Genomic DNA, 21,282 nt, shown 5'->3' with positions numbered 1-21,282 from the left:
TATGGCCTTACTCTGCTTTTGGCTGCAGGGGAACCCAGTGCCCTCTGACCCCCTGGGGCAGTCTGTCCTAGACATTACCTCAACACAATAATTAATAAGTAATAATACTGAATTTGAGCTCGTGGAATTTGCACAGGCTAAATGTTCCAAAGAAAAATGAATAATGCATGCAGAAGAGATTCATTTGGGGGAAAAAATGTAACTTCAGTTAGAAATAAAGCCCTGGTTGCCTTGGCAAAGAGGATTTAATTGCTGTAATCGCTACATCTCACATAAGGTCGCTGTTTGAGGGAGTCCACAGTGCTGCTATTCATTCTGTGCCTGCTCTATGGCAAATAAAGGACTACTGGTCCCTAGAGCATCAGGGGAGTCATTCTGAAAAGGTTTAAATTATTTTTAAAGGGTTATTAGCTTTGGCAAATGAGTCAAAAGTCATCTTAGCTGAGGAGCATAGGTACTTACACCACATTATGGAGATGACAGCAGGAAATGCCACCATTAAGAGTGTTCTGCTGGTGGTGCTGTGTGCCATTACAAACAGAGCTCCACACACGAGCGTTCCCTCTCCATCTGTGTCCTGCCCACCCACCCACTCAGGGGCTGCCACTGTCCCTAACAAATTTCCCAGAGAAACATGAAGCCAGGGCGCTGGCACACACCCGTGTGCCTTCACACAACCAAATTCAAATGGTTTTACTGGCACAAATCCTAAGGAGCTCTACGGAAGTCAATTAAATCACCCCTCTTTTCTGGGGAACACTGAGAAGACTCTGGCCAGGCAAATTAAATTAGAGATGGGCCAGAGCCAGATTCCCAGATCCAAAACTACCCAAAACTCACAATGCATTTGGATCCAGCTCCAGATTCTCACAGTCTGCTACTGCTTCTCTCTCACCTCCCAGGCCAGGACAAACTTTTCAGACTGTCCCCAAGCATCACTTGGTGCATTTTATCACCATCCTCCACCAGGGATCTGCATCAAAGTGCTCATGTGTGTGCTCCCTGTGGCTGCTTGGCACATTTCTGGCCCAGACCCTCATTAACTTGAGCAGATGCTTAGAAAGCTCATGAGCAAGGCATTGCCTATCCCACACTTCTGCCTCTCTGCCTTTCCCACTTGCTGTCCTCTAGGACCAGTACCATTAGGGATGGGGATTATTGAAAATGCGTTGGGGGGCTCCTTCATTAATACCACAAAAGGTTGGGCCACACAATGAGGGAAAAAAGAGAGCTGAGAAAGTTTGCTTGGCAGGAGATTTTTCAGAAGGATGTAGTGGGGGGACAGGAAGGACATTTTGGTCTTGGTGAGCCATTTAAAGGGAAGCGTGGTGGGGCAGAGGGAGGGTGACAGGTTTGCCCCGCAAACATGAGGCTGCTTGAGCATGGCTCTCCCAAGAGCACCCTCCTGAGGGGATATCCCTGGAAATACTGCTGCTCAGAGCTGTTCCTCCTCTGCTGGGAATGCAGCATCTCCCCAGGGATCCTGGGGAGAACAGACTTGAGAGACATTTCTCTTTTATTTAGCAGTTGTAACCCCCAGCAGAGGGTGAAGCAGTGCTGCACCCAGGGCACTGACAGCCAGCACTGCTTGGTGCCAGACCAAAAGCCGGGGGACAGGAGAGCCAGAGCAATGAGGAGCAGCTCTGAAAAGCTCAAGAAGAGCCCCTGATGGTGCCCCCCCTGTGTCACCCAGCCCTGGCCCCAGGGCAGGGGCTCTGGGGGCTCTGCCAGCCCGAGGTTTCCCCATCCTGGCACAGCCACTGCTGCCCCCGCAGCTCCAGGGCTGCCAGGAATGGTGCAAGCAGTGAAATAGCTTTAACTGTAAGCACCATTTGCTGAGCCTCGGAATGGCAGACTCATTTGTCACTGTTTTCTTCTCCTGCAGCTCTTTGGATTCATCTGGGATCCAATAACTTTGTTAATATGATTTCTTTCATAACCTGGCCCAGTACAGCATCCAAGGCAGACATGGCAGCTATTTGAAGCATTAAATTCCTCACATAGCACAGCTCCCTGCTCTGCCTTGCCCAAAACCATTTCTTACCAGTCTTTTATTGACGTAAATTGCATGGGGAGCAGGAGCAGCACCCAAAACAAGAAGATATGTTGACAATTTTCTTGCAATATTTGGTTTCCTGCTCTTTCTGAGAGTCCTTTCTCCCCAGAGCTGTCAGCCAACTATCACACTGGCCTTCTTCTATCAGAGCATGCAAAAACTCACGGGTAAACACAAGGACAAAAGCAACTCTCTGTTGCATCAGGGGGAGCATGAAGAAATTGAGATCAATGTGCTCCCTCAAAGCAATACTTCATCAGCTTCACGGGAGAGTAACCTCATTTTTACCAGGATAAAATGACAGCAATGCATGGCCTGAAACATCTCAGGAAAAGAGGAAATTTCAAAGTAGTGGCATTTTTCTACTTTTAATACTGTTCATTACTGTGAATGTAATGAATAGAAGGAGAAGTAACTGCATCAAGGAGCGAATCACTGTTGTGTCTGACTTGTTTAAACAAGACTGTTATTTACTGCACTGCCAGCTAATGAAGAGCTGTACAAGAAGCTGATCAATGCCATCATTGTCTGGCAGCACAAAGCAGGGACTACTCAGCATATTGTCCAAAACAAAGGCTCCCCCCAAGCTCCCCGCCAGGGACTTGTTTCTGAGGACACACAGTTTGCAGAGAGCCACAGTGTGCCCCAAACTTGAAATGATCACTCACAGACAGGAACCTTTGCTGACCTGTGCTTCCAACTTGAGTACAAGGTAAAAAATAAAAGAAATGGATGAAGAAAAACAAGACAGCTGTAAGACAAACATTAAATTGCCCTTTGTGATACTGTGAATTTAAGCAGTTTTGTCACCCCAAGGCAGCTTTGTGTTCGTTAACAGAGGTAACTCAACTCAGAGCTGGCTGCTCACAGGCAAAACTCAGCTTCTAATTCCATCTTCTGTGGTTTCCCTTCCCATTTCAGAGCTGCACCAACATTAATCACAGCAAAGGTAAGACAGGATAGCCCCCAGCAAAAGCAAGTTCTGGAGAAGAGCAGTGAGCTGGCTGCAGAGGCTGGACTTTGGGGTCCCTGAGATGCAGAGGCTGACTTTGGGTGCCCTCACCCAAAGGGATCCCCAGCCCCATCCCAGGCAGGCCCAGCACCAGGGGAGGTGAAGCACAGCCTGTCCCTGCCTCAGTGCAGCCTCAGTGCTCTGCACATCCCCACCTGGCCCTGCAGCAGGCACTGAGCCCTGCAGGAGCTGCCTGCAGTTAATTAGCAGGAGCTGTCATGTCAAAGCTTCTGGAGATGGGTTCAGCTTACAACAAGCTTGTAGAACCCGATCCATTTAGAAATGTAAAATCTCTTTCCATTACCATCAGCAAGGCAGAGTTTGTGTCAGGCCACGTGGTGCATTGGCACTTTCAGATCCATGGCAGGTGCTGCTCACACCCCTCCCCTTGCAGAGCACAGCAATGCCTGCTGACATGGGCAGACGAGAGCCTGCCAGGGCTCCTCTCACAATCCTGATTTGTCAAACAAGATGCAGAGCCACCAGTGACACCCAGCACCAGGAACCCACTCACAGAGCAGCCACGAGACACCTGCTCTTGCACCAAACAAAATCAACACCACCGCCTCTCTTGTTTCCTACTTGATGGTTCTGGATATGAGGAACAGCAAATTAATTCACGTGACATTGCAAGATCCTTACTGCTCCCAGGTGCAGATGAATGAGATAGCTGAGGTGCTGGAATTCAGGGCTTGAATGGAAGCAAAGTAGGCTTTCAAGGCAAACCAAACACCTTCTCCAGTGGGAAGTGGAGCCTTGTTTCATTCCAGCTGTACTCAGTGTTCTAACACACACACGAAATATTCCCAAAGCACCAAAATTAAAAATAACTGGCAAACTCTTCAGTGAAAAACACCGGTGGAATACACACACAGGCTAACTATTTGTAATTAATTCTGCATTTTGATGCACCCTCCCCTCCAACTCTTACAAACATTTCCCCACTCCCATGACAGAGGAGACCGTTGCTGAGCCAAGGAGCAGACAGTGGGAGCACTGCCCCAGTCACCAGGACCTGGCCCCATCTCCTTGCCCTACCAGCCCCTCCACACAGCGCAGGAGCCTGGTTTGTGCCCAGAGCAGCACACCCAGGACCCCTTCTGCAGGGCAGCAGACATTTCCATCAGAAAACATCTCAATTAAAGCCCTGTTTTATCACCACGAGGCTGCAATCCCATCTGGAGGCGCTTCCAAGCCAATATCCAACAATTCCCAGGGCCTCTCTCTGTCACTGGAGCTGCTGCTCTGCCTGAGCAGTGATCATGGACAGCTGATTATTGCAGCACATAGTTGACCTTTATCTAAAATTCCATTAAAAAGCTTTATTGACTGTAGTCTTGCAGGCTCTTTCAGGATTCGCTGGGTCATTTATTCCCTGCTTCTAGAATTGCTCCAGCTCTAAGGAGGAGTCATTTTTTGTCATTTTGAACTGGTTTTAAGGCTGTATGAGGGGGTGGTTTCTTTTCTTCTCCCTCTCCAGGGTGGCTGGGGCAGAGGAGGTTATCTCAAGGCACGTGAGGAGGACAGAGAAGCTGCCAGGGTGGCACAATGATTTCCAGGCTGGTTCATGGATATGGATCCAGCAGCCCCCAGGGAAAAAAATCCTTTTTCCTTTCAGCCAAGAGAGATTCAGGTCTAAGTACTTCATACAGCATCCTTGTGAAATTTGTAACTCCATGCCATCGTGTCAGGTTTTCATCAGCTACAGCCAATTTTTCTGGGCCACAAGCCGGCCTCAAACAGAAATAGGAAAAATAAAAGAATGTTTCAACCTTTTCTGAAAGAGGATTTATAGGAATGGTTCATTCAAGCCAAAAAAACCATTCTGGTGGCAGCTCCCACAGGCTTCATTGGAGTGTCCTGAAAGGATATTACTCCCTTTCCCACTCAGTAACAAAAAGAAAAGAATATAGTGGGAGGAAGACAATATAGGCATCAAATGAAGCAGGAGATCTGGAAAAATGAAATAGTGTGAATCTGTCTTGGAGGAATATGAAATAGTGCATAAGTACTTGGGGACTGCAGAAAGGTTGCACAGACAGATCTGGCATTTCCAGACTTAGCAGTGCTCGATATTTTTATTAACATTACGTATCACTATTTCATATTTACATTTCGTTCCGTGTACTCAGAGAGGAAAGGCAAACCAAAAATTTCAACGTTCATCCTGGGTCTATTAAAATTTTGGACTAAAACCCAAATTATTCCCAAGCCACCAGTAATGGTTTATTTCTGTGATTATTTCTAAATCTGAACCAGCATTTCAGATTTCAGAAGAGCATCTTTGTATTTTTTTTCCTTTCTCAACGCTTTGATTTCTGCTGAATGTTCATCCTGAAATGATGTTCCAGTGAATCATTTCTTTCTCTCCCCAGTGACAATCCCAGTGACAGAGCTTCCCATTCCCAGCAGCTTGCTTAGGAGCCATGAATGCCATGTGGAGCCTCCTCCTCACAGGCAGCCAGGCTGCATTCCCCACAGTCTGTACTCTCATTTTCTATGCATTTCCGGATCCAAAACCTTCTGTTTTCTTTCCCTTGTTTGCTCTTGGCAGCTATTGGCAGGAGACATCCTCTTAATGATCTTTTTCTGGCCTTCTAGACGACTGCTCAGACTTCTCCAGATCTTTCATTATTACCACAGAAGCCTTGTAAGTCACTTTTAATGGTCTGTGCAATTTTTATTCCTTACAGGAGACATCACCTCCTCCATATGGATATATGTTTATTGATATAAATCCTTAATATCATTTTGCCTGGTGAGACTTATCAGGAAGGGTCTCCTGGTACGTGTAGCACCTTGTCCTGGTTCATGCTCAATCTTTGAGCTGCTCTGTGTGGAGCAGGGCAGGGAGGAGTGGATAATCCTTGTCCTGAGGTTGCCAAGGCACCAAGGGACAGTGATGTCCCTGAGCAGGGTCCTGCCATCCCCTGCAGCCACAGCCCCACACCCTGAGCCGTTTCCATTTCCCTTCCCAGGTGTTCATGACCTGCTTCCTCGCTGTTATCCTGGAATTCCTCCAATTTCCAGCTCCATTCTGAGCAGGCACAAAGAAGGATGGCTCCTTGCTGTTGGGGAGTGTGAGGGACGCCAACAGACCCACATTTTGTGTGTGACAGTTTGCTGTTAATGCTCAGCTTCAGGGGCAGCACATCCTCACTGACAGCTTAAATGGGGAGACTTGGAGAACAATCCAAAAATCCATTGTTTACTCCTAAAGAGAGTGTCCTCATTTCTTCCCTATAACCAAGGGGCAATTGTCCATTTATTTCATTAAACTCTCTCCTGCTGTACAAATTGACTCCCATTTTTCTTTTAAATTCACCCTCTGAGTCTCAAGATGGAGTTAAATAATAACAAACACCACAGAAGAAATAGAAGCCATTCCCAGTGCTATTAGATGAGATTTCTGTTCTTCCAGTTGAGCAGGAATTGTTTTCTCCTGTCTCTTTTGTAACTCCTCCATGTATCAGGAGACTTCTTGTGTTTAGCAATTAGCACTAAAGTTGCTGTTACCCCTTCTGTAGTCACGATTTCCATCTTTTCTTTTCTCATTTACTACATTTTATCTAAGTTTGTTAGTGAAGAAAGAAACAGAGATACTCCAGCACATCAAAGGACAAAAAGTCCTGAAAATTTGTGACACTGAAGTATGTATGAGTCCTGCTGGAATCTCAAACCTGTCCTTCATTTTTACCCTTTTTTTAACAAGGTGGCCCATAAAAGAGTTTAATCATGGCAAACATAGCCCATTTCACCTACCTTTACAGTTAAACTATGCTTAGTGACAAACCACCACACATAATGGGCAAAATTTATCTTCCCAGATGGTGAATTTTGCAGTACAGATCAGACCAGCAAGGCCACAAATTAATCTCCAGTGTCACAAGCATTTCATCACAAACATGTATAGATCATCTGTCAACAAAGGCACAGCACCAGTGGCAGGCACAGCAAAGGCACCAAATGCACACTCTGTCCCCAAATTCTGCCCCTTGACACATCTGTGTCCTTCCCTGACACCAAGCCACGCTGGCTGCACTCCAGTAGGAAAAGAAACAAATGTATTTTATGTAAAACACAGCACCACTAGAGCTCCAAACCCACCTGAAATTCAAGTTACTGAATGAAAATAACCAAGACTTAGCTCAAGCCAAGCAAAACCAGTTTGGAGTGATGGAAGGGACTGGAAGTGATAGCTGGAGCTTCACAAACAAGCTGCAGTGTCACCCTGCAAGTGACAGGGCTGGGAGGATGGGCATCTGACAAGGGGTGTCTCTCAGCACAGCACATTGCTGAATCAAGGAACTGCTTCCAACTGCTTCTCAGCTCCCAAGCTTGGTTAAGAATCACAGATTTCACCAAAACAAAAAAAAAAAATCAACTCCCATATGAGAATTGAAGTCAGTTCTGCTAGGAAAAATCCAGCATAAAATAAAATACTATGCCACACAGCATGAAATAGTAAAGAGGTGCATAAAATTGAGCATATCTGCTCCTTTGCATCCTGTCAGAGCTCAAGGCTGTGCTGAGAATGACTTGGTTTTGATCTATCCTCTCATATGAGCCAGACCCTGCTACACTTACAACAGATATGATTAAAAACTATCAGTTATATTAAGTAAAAATATATTTCCCAAGGCAAACATTCACTCCAATGTCTTTTTCTCTGGCTATAACACACAGAAATTCTAGGTATATAAGAACCTTCTGGGTTTTCATAGACATTAACATTGAGCAGAAAACCAGGGAAAGCTGGAGAGGGAAGCTGCATAAATTAGATGTAGGCACTGTAGTGCTTGTATTTCCCTCAGCATCATTCCCTGCCTTCCATGTAAACTTCAGCTGAAAATCTCTCCAGGAACCCAACATACATCATTCAAAATAATCACAGCAACAGTTGTAGATACTCTTCCTATTCTAAAGGGCAGGTGAACCAGCAGCAGAATTGCATTCTGCCTCTCACTTTCAGCGTTCAACTGAAGGGTAAATAAAAATACTTTCAGTTTCTCTGATGAAAAGCACAATGCAAGCAAAGCCAAATCAAAGCCCAGACAGGCTAGACTACAGAGAGCCAGCAGTGAATTTTCCAAGGAAATATTTCTGGGCACGTAAAACATGCTGATTTATTGTACCAGAAACATTTCCTGGGGATGAACAGATTCCATACACTTTTCAGAGAAGGAAATCCCCATGGAAACCTGACTGCCTTCCCAGGAGCACTGAGATGGAGGTTCCACATGTTGGGAGAACAGCTGGCAGCTGGAGCCATGCAAACCCCATGGGCTGTGGGACAGGTGAGGTCTCAGCAGCAGCCAGGCTCCTGTGGCTCATCCTGGGGCTCCCCAGCCTGGAAGCTGCCTGCTCCCTCAATTTCTGCTCCCCCGAAAACCCAGGTCAGTTATTGCTCAGTGCTTCCAGGACCTATTTTGCTTTTGAAAAACAGCATTTCAGAAGTGTCTCTGCAAGAAGTTTTTGGTTATTTCTTTGCCAGCAGAAATATCAAAACCTTGCACCATTTGTTACGAGGTAAATGCTATTTTAGAAATTCCAGTGGAAAGAAAACATCCTCGTCTTAGGCTGTCTCTAATACCTTGGGAATTTTATCTGTGGTGTGGGGAGGAGAACAAAACCCTGAGAATTAAGAGCTGATGTTAAATCCTTGCAGAGCCTTAGGCAAATTCTATAATCTCTGTGCTATGGCACCGAGGATCAATACACGCCTGCCGAAACCCGACTGCTCCGTCAGGCCAGTCCATCCGCTGACGGTGGATGCTGGCCAAATCCATATTTAACAAATTAAAAACACTAAAGCCACAAAGAGCATGAATAAGTTGTGTTTAGAGGAAGCCCCTTCCTGACCCAAACCTTTTCAAGTTTGGTTAAACCCCATTATATTTCTCACACTTTCCCCCCATTAGCAGCCCTGTGCTGTGAATCACTTGTCCCCATTCAGGCAGCAATCTGTAAATTTATTAATATGCATGTGCTATTTCACAAATGCTGAATGATTTGAAAGTGCTGCATAAGGTTTGCTGTCTGTTTTCTCAACAACTGTCCCCAAAGTGCACTTCTGTCATGTTCTGCTCCCATCCTTCTCGGATCAAAAGTTGGAAGCAAGGCACGAATCTGCTCTGAGGTTTCCCTGCACGGGCTGCAGCTCCTCCCTTCCCGAGAGCCTCACATCCTTACGGCAGATGACACTTTCCAATTACCTTTTGGCCCTTTTGTTCCCCCAGTTTGGCTCACATTTCTCTCTGAATTTGGTCCCCGTGCAGCTCTGAACCCAGAGTCTGACAGCTAAGGACAGAACAAATATGCAGCACTAACCCTCGGGGTGGTTTGAAATGCCTGAGTTCTCCTATTACAGGCAGATTCACAAGGAAAGGTCAACAGAGAGTCCCCAGACTTAAAATAAAAATGGGCCACAAAACTAGTCAAAAGCTTGAAGAAGCAAGAAGGGCTGATCTTATAGGAAAACTGAAGACAACTTGCAAAGTTTAGCCCCAAATCCTGGCTCTGCCAAAGGATTCCTCCACAGGCTGAGCTCATTTCCTCAGCTCTCAGCTCCCCTCTGTGCAATGCAGCAAGAGTTCTCACCACATTTGACCTGTGCAGGATGTAGCCCATGCATTTTGGAAAGATGATGATGATAAAGTTGATAAAAACAGAGGAAACGTCACCAAAGAAACAGAAAACCCTCTTGCAAACTCTTTAGCAAAATATATTGCAGGAATTACCCTGGCTGATTTACAGAGGCAGAATTTAAGAGGCAGAATTATGACTAGAAGCAAACATAATTAAAACAAAAAATAATCAAACAAACATTTATAGCCCATACTTTAAAATCAATGCCCATGGTCCAGAAAGTGTCATCCACACAGATAATTCAAGAGTAGCTATAGTTTTCGCCTGTTGAAGAAGAAATGCAGAAGTTCTCTCAAGAAAACAGTAAATATAACCAAATGTTTACACCTAGCATTGATTTTCCCCTATTTGTTTTGCATACTACACTTAAAAAGTTCTCTTACCTTAATACAAACTGGTCTGCTAGCGAGTAATCAGCCAGGAAAACATGGAAGGTCACAATGTCCCCCTCTCTGACCGGGCTGAGTGGTAAGTGAATAAGGATATTTTCATCCACCCTCAGCGAAGACTGCTTTAATTTGTCTTGATTTGGGTAAACAACGATGCTACCAATCCTCTCCATAGCTGACAAAGCCTGGTGCTCATTCTCTTCACCTGCATGGATATTGTTTTCCCATTTTGCATCCTCTGGAGAACATTCCCCATCCACTGTATAAATCTTATAGAAGAGCTCCACAGTAATCCCTTCCAGGGAGGCTGTTTCCTCTGCAAGCAGGGGTGGAGGGGAGCTGAACCAGCTGGGAGACAATTCCAGCTCCACAACACATAATCCCAGGTGGCCTGTCAATCTGCAGCTGGCCACCACTTCTCTAGACTCCAGGAAAGCAAACATCTTCACACAAGGCAGCATCTCCTCAGAGTCGTAGTCGTCCCAGTCCTTCCCCGCTATATAGAACAAGGTCTGTATTTTGGGTTTGTTGGAATAGATTGAGCTGTTGATTATGTGGGATTTTAATTTCCAATTAAAAGTGAATTTATTTGTGAAACCAAAAGATGCAGAAGTCAGCATGAGGTCCAAGGGAACGGGTTGTTCAACAGAAAAGGGTCCATACGTGGCATTTAGGACAGGTGGCTGTTTGGCTTTGTATATAAAGAATGAATCCACCCTAGACTGCAAACTGGAGTTCCTCATGATATCCTGGTTGGCTTCCTTGAGGAAGAAGAAAGTATCAGCATTGGAGATGTGAGGGTTTGCAGGGAGATAGGTTGGCAGGTTGGAGAATCTCTGGATGCTGTCCATGATCCCTCCTCGGCTCTCCACCACTGCAGCCAAAGAGAAAAGGAAACAGAAGAACTCAGATGTTTGCTTAGCATGGCCTCAGCTTCTGACAAAAGCAATGGATTGCAGGACATCAGCCTGCTGGCCACAGTTACAGAACAATCTGAGACAGGTACCGTGGAACAACACTGGTGCTCAAAGCTCAGGCTGGGAACAGTGCATCAGCTGTGCAGCTCCCTTTCCACCTTCCCCAGCCTGTTATCTGCTTAAAGCCATTAATCAAAAAATCAAATACTAGTACCACCAAGAGAGGACTGACTGGCCAGATCCCAAACTAACTTCCCAATTTGTTTACTGGCAGTGTGTTTTTTTTCTTTTATCATCAGATCAAACTTTCAGCTTCTCCTCACCCATGTTTCAATGTGCCTAAGAAACTGAGATATTGAATATTAGTAGCAGTAAAACAGAAGAGTTTGAGCAGTAAAAACGGAACATTTCCTTTAATCTACCATCACTAACACACAAAGCAATGGGCGTTGAACATCTGCATCACTCCCAATCCATTCTGCCAGGTCAGCAGCTTGGAAATTAGTGAGAACCTGATAAAAGCTTCATGTTCTTGAAACCAAAACTTTTCACGATAAAATATGTGGGGTTTGATAGAGGTCTCAGTCAGATGGATTTACAGGCAAGAGTGAACTTGAGAGAAGGAGAAATCCTTTACACACAGAAGGATCTCAGACACTTAGAAGGATTTTTTGGTTTAATTCCTGAGGAGAATAAAACACATTTGGAAACCACAGAAGTTTCTCTACAACACAATGGTCAATCCTCCAGCCAGCGCTGAGCGATTTTTCCGGGGAAAGAAAAGATTCCAGAGGGAGGGAGGGATCAAACAGACATCTTTGGTTTGGGCTGCTCTCTAATTAATAGTGAGATATATTCAGTCTGGGCTGTGATCCTACCAGAAACAGTGGCTCTTTCAATCTAACAAGTGGTACCCAACAAAGAGCCGGTGAATCCCAGCTCCTGGGACTGCTCAGAGAAAACAAACAGAAAGCCAAGGAATTAAAATGCAGCAGTTCCATAATGCACAGAGATAACAAAGGCACAATGACAGAGCCTAAGGTCAAAGCTCTCATTGTGTCTCTGAAGCTGAGTGGTGATTTCACTGTTTGTCAGGGCTGGCCAGAGCAGATACACAACACACAAACAATTACACCTGCTCAAGCCAGATGACTCCGATCCTTGCAGCCACGATTTAGCAGAGATAAAAGCTCTAATATTTAAGCTATTTTTTTCACTTGTGTATTTTTAAAGCCTACATTTATCAAAGACAGATTCTAGGGCAAATCCCATCCATTTGACTTTGCTCCACTCTTGTTCTCAGCTGAAATGCTGGTCATTTGTTTTTTGATAGTCTGATATTATCTACACTTGTTTAAATGCCTCTCATTTCACCACAATACTTTTGCTGTATATTTACTTGTGTCAAGGAGGTTTTTTCAGCCATTGGAATATTCTTTGTGGGAATGAGTAGATGTGAAAAAATATACAAAAAGCAGCCAAAAACAAATTCTCAGCAGGAAACACTCTGCCAGCAATCTCCTCTCTCACCACTGCACCTGGGGATCAGGTCAGGGTTTCCTCTCAGCTTCACAGGCAAATGCAAATGTCCCCTGCCTTGCTCTCATCACAAACATCAGCCCAGCTCTGGAACTCACCAGCACAGCCCATGGTGAAATGCAGAAGCCCAGATGATGAGAAACTGGCAGTGGCATCACACATGGGACAAGCAATTTTCTCATCAGGAAAATTGACCTTGGTCCTTCCCTGCCACATCTTCCATCCCCACGAGGATGATGGGCAGAAATCTCTCCCTCCCAGGCAGAAAGTCACCAAGGGATGCTTTAGCAGCCCCATTTCTGCTCTGTGGTTTATTTATAGGGCACTTTGACATGTTCTGCCATTGTGCAACTTCCCAACTCAGGAGCAGAAAGTGAACTTTGATCCTGGGAAAGCTGAGGCAGACGAGGAGGAAGGATATTTTTTCTTCATTACAAATTCAAATGCAGACAAGCCCCATTCCGGATTAATTGTAAATAAATTGAACTGCATTTGGAAGCAATACTTTTGAGAAGTTGCATTTAACATAAAAACTTTACAGCCATAGAGATAAGCAGCCAAGCAGATAAGCAGGGAGCCAGAGCAGCAAGAGTACCCTCTGATTTCTGGAGCAGGAGCTAAATCTCCTCCCAAGGCACACCAGGCTGCAGAGGAGATTTAAACACTGAGGCAGTTACAAACCAAAAACAAGACAAGGCTTAAATGCATTTGTGTTTACATTACAGGACTCCCACACACGCTTTATGCAGATATTTTATCTCTCTCAAGCCATGATTTACAGGAAGTTTAAAAGGGATGTTTTTCCCTTTCCTCCATTTCATTACAGTGGCAACTTCTCAGTGCCTCAGCTCAGAACTGGTATGAGGACTGGGATATCATCCTGCTGTAACTCAAGCAAAATGAGATACAAATTTTGTCTGAAGGCTTATATGGGAAGCCATAAACATCAGTAGACAGGGCTGGGCTTTGTCCTAGAACCAGCCTGCAACAAAATATGATATCTGAATTTAGCAGCATTTTATGGTGCTGTAGGAAGATCTAAAAAGAAATACTTCATACGATGGCAGGCCAGCACCCCACCTTTTTAATTCAGCACATCAGCACCAAGCATCAATCTCCTCACAGCAACAATCAGAAACCAGACACATCTGGAGCTTTCTGGTGTGCAATAATGCCATGAAAAAATCACCTGCTCCTTTAATAAGCACTCCAGCAAGATCAAAGAGGGCAGAACATTAGAGCAGAACGTGGGTTAGTTCTAATTAGGTACCAAAAGAGAGCAAGAGCTGAGGAAAAGTAAATGGAGACCAAATGAGCTTCCCCAGAGCCCAGAGCTTTCTCAGACAGAACAGCCTGGTTTGCTCAGACCTCTGGGGCACTGGGGGTGTTGAGGGGAGATGTGTGGAGATAACACACTGGGGGATGTGAATTGCGATATTTAGGTGGAATTTTGGAAAAACTTTTCCCTTGTAGCAGATTCTCTGCAGGTGCTTTGGCCCTGCCAAGACACTCACTTGGATTAAGGAACTACTGACCCCTAGAGCAACAGGTCAGCTTTTAAAGCATCAGCACTGCAATTTTATGTTAAAATCCTTCCCTCCAGAGTTGGGCAATATCCTCATAGCCCAGCTCATCCTGCAAACTCAGAGCACAGAAAAGAAAACTCCCTTGTGATGTTTCTGAGGCACAGAGGGAGGAAAGCAGCAGGCAATGCAGTGCTGAGCATCACAGATGCCCCTTCCTGGTCCTTGCCCTGCCCAGCTCAGGCTTCAAACAAAGCTCCTGTTCTGTTCTCTTGAGCATTTTTTATCTAATCATAAAATTATTCACCATTCTTGGTTTTAATCTCCCTTGACCCTGGACTGCCACCACAGAAAGCAGCTCAGGACTAAAAGAGGAGCAAAGCCACAGCTGCAGGACAGACTGTGCAACAAAAATCTGCCATTCGTGGAACTCAAGATTTCATTGAATTTTTATTGAATTTCTTAGATTTCATACTTTTTAATAAGAAATAAAACAAGGTACAAGTAGCATGCTGGAAGATAGCAGTGGCAGCGGCAGGTCAGTGTTAGCAACAATGCATCTATTTAATATGTGGTAAGAGGAAAGTCTTTTAAACCATCATTTTGTAGCTAAAAAGGAAAATAGCTCCTGATGGAACATAAATCCAAATTTCACATCTAAATATTCTTTCTGCTTTAGCAAACTATTTAACAGGAGCCAAGTCTTCCATAAGCCATCAGTAATTCTGAAGCTGAAGGTGCAAGGAACAACAACTGTTTAAAATTGCAACTCTTTCAATATCCTTTTTCTCTGAAAACAAACAAGAAGCCAACCCTGCACCTGTGGAAAAACTGTGAAAATGTTAAAATTCATCTTTCCTGCAGCATCATCAGAACTGTAGAGCGAGCTCATACAGACACTCCTCTTTGTAAGAGAGGAATCATTTCAAGTAACGTGGTGCCAGTAAGTGCTATGATGTTATCCATGACTCACAGAGGCAATCAATGGCTTGTCTGTACAGGAGAAAAATCACCAGCCCCTCCCACCAGCCCTCACTGAAACACCATAAAGATCAAACTACACATGTACATTATTCCACTATAAAAATGGCTCTGTTCATAATAATGATTTTGTTCTGGAATTGCAGGCATTAGCCTTGAATGAAAACACACTGTACCCCAGAATAGGGTGTCTACACAAGGAAAGCTAATCTGGAACTCATAAATTACAGGGAAATAATTCATTCTGGACCAGCTGTGTGAGTCACTTTCTCTCCTATTGCCAGGGATGCTGTTCAGAGACCCCAGCAGTGAGAGGCTGCCCAAGGTGATTTGGCCTGGCCACAGCTGGGAGGGAAAACTCTGACTGCTGGGGCTGGCAGGAGGAAAAGGAGGAGGATGATTGCAGTGTGCAAGTCTACTACGAGTTTATTCATCAGCTGAGCACTGTGAGTAGGCCAAGGCTGGGCTGCGTGAGGACTGAGGGATGAACACCCCCTCGTGCTCTGCCTGGCTCACTCAGAATGCACTGAAGTAGCCAGGAAAGGAGGATGTCACTGTTTACTTCCTACACTCACAGCCCATCCTGTGACTCATCTCCTCAGCTTTACATTCAGAAGGAAAAGGAGGAGAACCCTCCACAGCCCCCCTGAGGGGTAAAATTCCATCACCCAACTGAAGCAGGAAAAATTCCATCACCTTCCATTCACAAACAAGCCTCACTCCTTTACTGCTTGACTTTGTTATCCAGTGACCCCCACTGCACAGAAAAAGAGCCATAATGACAATTAGTGTTTCCAGCTGGAACAGAGCAATTTGAAAATACAAATGATACCGCAAGGAAGAGTTAAGAACTGCTCCCAGTACATTTTTAACATTAAAGTCAGACAAAAAGCTGTCAAGATATAAAAAATAATAGTCTGAGAAAATGTGATAAAATCCCTTAAAGCTTTTCTTATTCTCTCTTCTTCTTATCCTAATTTGATGTAAGGATAGAACTTGATGGAGGACTTGCAACCAATTCACAGTCCTTCCATTCAATCTTGATTACACATTTGTGGAGACAGAGATTTGCTTTGCAAAACACTGCTGGACCAGCAGCTTGTTTAGAAAGACAAGAAAAAAGATGCAATTAAAAAAAAAAATCAACTTAATCCAAACATCTAAAACTGAAGAGAGGTTAATTAACTTTTGTTGGCTTGGGACAATGTCTCACATCCCTATCTCCAAACGTCTGAGTCAAACTTCTGCTGCCCAGACTCCTCTGCAGCTGCACATTCTGGCCCATCTCATGCCAGAAGGGTATCAAAGCTCAGCCACACTCCAAGCTCCCTCTGAGCAAAGCAGGGAATGTGCAGAATTCACTGGCACCCGCAGGGTGAGAGATCAGCCCTGGAGAAGCCCGTTTCACCCTGTAACCCCAGCCCTGAACGTGCAGAGCTCAGGGTCCATGGGCAGAGCATCCGGCCACACCACAGCTCCTGGCTCCCTCCTCACTAAAGCTTCTCCTCCCAAAAGTTTTAGAGGCTTTTATTGCTCCCTCTGCACCTTGTACAGTGGGGTTTAACTAAGGCACCTGGTTTTATGGCTGGAGTAATAGGGAAACCACATGCCTGTGTTTACCCAGCAAAAAAGCTTCCAAAAAAGCTTTAAGGCACATCTCGGGCCTCATAAATCTTTTGTCTACTAAAATACATTTTTAAGTGCAAAACTAAACCATGCATATGAATGAAACCCCTGATCAGGCCACACATTCAGCCATAAATTGTGTTATTGTGTTCCAAACAAGGCAAGTGCTTTGGAACACAATAACAGATTAAGTTGGATGGTGAAGTTTCTGAGCTGGTGCTTTCTAGAGTTTTGAGCTTGCCTGCATTTTGCACAGTCACCCATACTGAAAGACATATGTGCAGCAAGGCCACCTACAGATAGTAATAAAACCGTGCTGTCTGAAAGGCTGCCTATAAATCTTATTAAAGTAATCCCTTCCCTGAACCCAGATTATTACATTCACCTTTATGGTAGAATAAAAATTAATTTTCTCAGCTATAATAAGTGTATGATAAGAAGGCATCGCTTGGGACTAAATAAAGATTATAATTAACTCCAACTGAATAAATCTAAATTTAGCTTGGACTAGCAATTTGCTTTCATGCATTTTCCTCTCCGACTGAGTGAATAGGTACAGAAGGATTAGCATCCCATGCCACTTCCAGCACTGCTGTCACAGAAAGGACTGGGACAGAGTGCAATCCAATACCCAAAAGGCCTGAAGATTAATTCATGCTTCTCTATCAGCAAAAGTTTGGAAAGCTGGAGAAAAACAAAAAGGCTTAAAATTGCCATTAGGCTGCCAAGGAAAACGTGAAGTGTTGGACTCCAGAGGGAATGTTGCTCCCTGTGCTCCCTGAATCAGGCTTGGGCAAAGGCAGGAGCTCTGCCCTGCTGCTGAGAGCACACTGAGGGGAAGCACTGGCTGTGATTGCTCTCTCCTACAGGCACCTGCCTCTGGGTGCTGCTGGAAAGGGGCTGCTGGGCACGTGGGTGTGTGCCCTGACCTGGCACAGTCACTCCTCATCTGCCTCCCCTCACCTGCAACACACCACAGGCGACCCTAAAGCAGCTGCAAAACAAGAGGCCACAACATGAAACAAGGACAGCCAAGCAAACCAAATAGGGTGAGGCAAATGCATCAGACAAATAAGCAAAGTTACCCTGACTTTTTACTTAGCTGAAAATAAAACCCCTTAGAGCAGAGCTATGCCCAGCAGATCAGAGATTTATCCTTTTCCAAGGAAACAAGGCTCCACTTATAAAGGGTTGAGGAACTGCCTTGTTAAGGCACTACCTCATTATTTGTGTTGTCTGGGAAGATGATTGTTACCAGCATTATTACTGGGAAGGAGGAGGTCCAGCTTGTTCATGAGAACAGAGCCTGCATTTATCCTCTGTATTTATCCTCAGCAGGGCACACGTGCAGCCCCAGCAGTGAGGCTCCTGTGCCACCTCCTTCCTGCTCAGCCCTCCCTGCCAGCCCAGCCCCGAGCTGGAGAACAGAATTTCTCTCTCCAGATCACATCAGCACAGCCAAGGCCACAGGAGCAGACACCAACAAAGCTGCTCTGGCTCTGCCCACACTCAGAGCAGGGAAGGTGCTGAAGAAAGGAAACCCTCAGGAGTTTTCTCATTTATTGTGGCTGCTGCAATGGCTCAGGTTGCTCTGCTGGGCTGATCACTGGCCTAAGTTGCCATTTTAGTTTCCATCAGGGCTGTTAATACAGTGGTTAAAAGTCACTGGCTGCTCTTGGCAAGTTTCTCTGCATCTCTTATACAACAGCAACAGGGAGATTGTCCTGCCACTTACAATTGGAGGCATCAGTACAGTGGCTAAAGGTCACAAATTCATCAGCTGAAAGAACTGAAGGACAGAGCTACTAGTGCAAGTTAACCTGAAGTTTAAAAAACACCTGATTAACCATGCAGGGGTTTTGTTCTGGTTACCTGGAGGGGAGAAACAGCTGCTAATGCAGCTGCCAGCACTGACAACCCCTGTGCATCCCCCCTGGCACCTGATAAATAAGGTTTGTCACGGCCACTGGAGGTTCTCATTGCTAAAAAGAAGGTTAGGAGAGGGCTTTCTACCATTATCCAAAGAAAAACTCATTTTCCCTCTGAGATATTTCATAAACAACAGAAAATGAATACCTGTATGGGAGTGTGTGGATATATTCTCCAAATAACAGAGAGGCTTTACGAGGCACACACATTCACTAAAGGCACCAGGTGATTGCAAAAGTAAATCTTTTAAATATATGCTCTAAACCATTAGCTAACTGTGAAATATTTGTATTCTGTGTCAAAACACCTACGCGTCACACAAAGCCAAGAGACTGACGGGGAAAGGGCAGGATTTATGTTGGCTGGGGTCTATCTGTCATGGAGATAGCAAAGCTGAGAGAGTCCTTTTATTAAAATCACTCTCTGGCTGCAGATATTGATCTCAGCAGCCACAGCTGGACAGCAAAGTGAGTCCCCATTTCTCACAAAGTTCCTCCCTGGCACAGCAGGAAGGGAATGGGGTGAATGCCCTCAGCCCCAGCAAATGGCACCCCAAAAGGATGGGCAGGGAGCAAGGGCCACTGGTACGAACAGCACCACACAACACCATGGCCCTGCTGCCTCCCAGGAACCACAAAGCCCCTCTCAACAACTCTTCGCCCAAATTTCCAGGAAGCCTATTTTACTGCCCAAATCACTGAGGCAGTTGCCATTGCTCCCATATTGTGTTCAGCATTAAAACAAAGCAAAGCTACACAGTGCTGAATGCATTTCTTGCATTCCCATTTTAAGGAGCAATTTTGTCATTTCAAAGGGATCCTTCCCTAAATCTGCTCCAGCATTTTCCATTTTTCCTCTAAGCAATAATTTCTCCCCTGGATTGGGCTGATCCCTCAGCCTATGGAGGACACAGATTTTTAGCTGTGCTTCTCTTTACAAACCCCAGCTTGTGACTGTAGTCAGTGGCTTTGGCTATTACACCTAAACCCAAAACAAAGGAAAGGAATTAGAAGTTCTGCATTCTACAGACTTCCTGCATTCCTGCACCCACAGGTCACACAGGTATTTCATTTTAGGGCACTTGTGATTCTCCCCATGTAAGCATCTCTCTTTGGAGATATTGGAAAATTCTTTGCATGAGCTGAAAATTACCGGATATTAAAATGCTGATTGTCCAGAGGCACTGTCAGAAAACAGGAAGGTTGGTCCAAAGCCTTTCTCCAGAACAATGGGCTTTCACTGGATTCCCCACCCTGTTGATCCAAAGCTCTTGGAGGCAATGAGCTCCGAGCTGATGGGCCCAAGGAGCTGTGTGAAACCACAAAAGCAGCTTACAATAAACCCCCTGTAAAGTTATTGAGAACACAGATCTGTCCTGAATGCAGAGAAAATCCTCTGTCTCACCAGCACACATCCATATCCCACTGAGGCTGTAATCCCAGGAGGAGCCTGGCCCTGCTGGGGACCATGATAAAACAGGACAGAGACACCCAGAGCCAAATCCAGCTGGGGCAGCAGCTCTGAGCTCACAGCCTGAGCACTGGGAGCAATTCCCCTCTCCCTCCCCATTTCTGATGCATCACTGACTACCCATGCTGGTTTTGGGCGCTGTTAGCAGTGCAAATTCCTGCTTAAACCTTTGCACTGTTCAGGTCTTTGGAAAGAAGTCATCTTTCCCTTAGGTGAACCCCAAAGGTGCAGGCAGCTGCCTCCAGCAGGATCTGTGTCCCCATGCTGCAAACACACACACACACACACAGATCATTCCAAGTGTGTGCAGCCTGGCTACAGCAGGGAGTTTTCCCACTGGGAAATTGAAGCACAAGTTACAGAGTTCCAGGACAAAGACCTGTGAGGGCATTCAGCCTTTTAGCTGCTTTAAAGAAAAGCTCCACAGCTTTACAGATTCCCCACTATTAGTTCAGAGATGTCTGGACCTTTTTTCTGTGAACCCCGGCTTCAGCCTGCACTTAGCATTGCTCTCACCAGTAACCAATATTATGCTAAGCAGACTCCCAGAGCAATCTGTGCTCTCTGACTGCCCCAGGAGCAAGCACACAGGCCAAGTTCTGCAGTTCAGACATCACTGAGTTATCAATTCATGTCTGCCTCTCGAGGAACAGCACATGAAAACACGAATCCTTCCTTTCTAATGACAGCCTGTTTCTTTTCCCCTGCCCAAAATACCCAGAACAAAAGTTTCTATTTTGTCTCAGATTTCTTTACTTAATTCAACATTTTATTTTTGGAATGACAACAGCCTCAAGCAACTCCATTAATTTGTTACAGAGTGGGAGAGCTTTGCATTCCAAGTGTGATTGCTGACCTGCTCCCCTGCTCCCTTGCTTCTTGAAACAGCCCTGCTCGAGCACATCCCAGTACCAGAACAAAGCATAATTTCTCATGCTTGAATGCATTATTTTACTTTATGAATACACATTTGACATATTTTACAAATTTACAGCAGCTGCTGTCAGAAAGGACAAAATAACCCTCCCCCAGTAGCACTTTTCTCTTACTGCAGCAATCAAAGGCTGCAGCTTGTCACTCACACGTGGAGAACGGCTCCTTGGGGCCAGCAGAGAGCCTCACCCAGGACTTCTTGGGTGTTTGTTTCTCTCTCTGTTGCCAATTCACAATTTAGAGTTTGATTTTCTAAGCA

The 21,282-nt window shown here is 45.2% G+C and overlaps 1 protein-coding gene across 1 annotated transcript in view; it reads right to left on the bottom strand.

Moving 5' to 3' along the window:
- TMEM132B (transmembrane protein 132B) overlaps positions 1 to 21,282 on the bottom strand; it is a 219,271-nt gene that overhangs the window by 148,663 nt on the left and 49,326 nt on the right. Inside the window, exon 2 of the mRNA XM_030959231.1 lies at positions 10,100 to 10,979. Coding sequence (XP_030815091.1) covers positions 10,100 to 10,979 — 880 coding nt within the window. The remainder of the gene's footprint in view (positions 1 to 10,099; positions 10,980 to 21,282) is intronic.

This window comes from Camarhynchus parvulus, chromosome 15, assembly GCF_901933205.1.
Source record: "Camarhynchus parvulus chromosome 15, STF_HiC, whole genome shotgun sequence".
NCBI lineage: Eukaryota > Metazoa > Chordata > Aves > Passeriformes > Thraupidae > Camarhynchus > Camarhynchus parvulus.
This window is presented reverse-complemented; position numbering and strand designations above follow the sequence as displayed.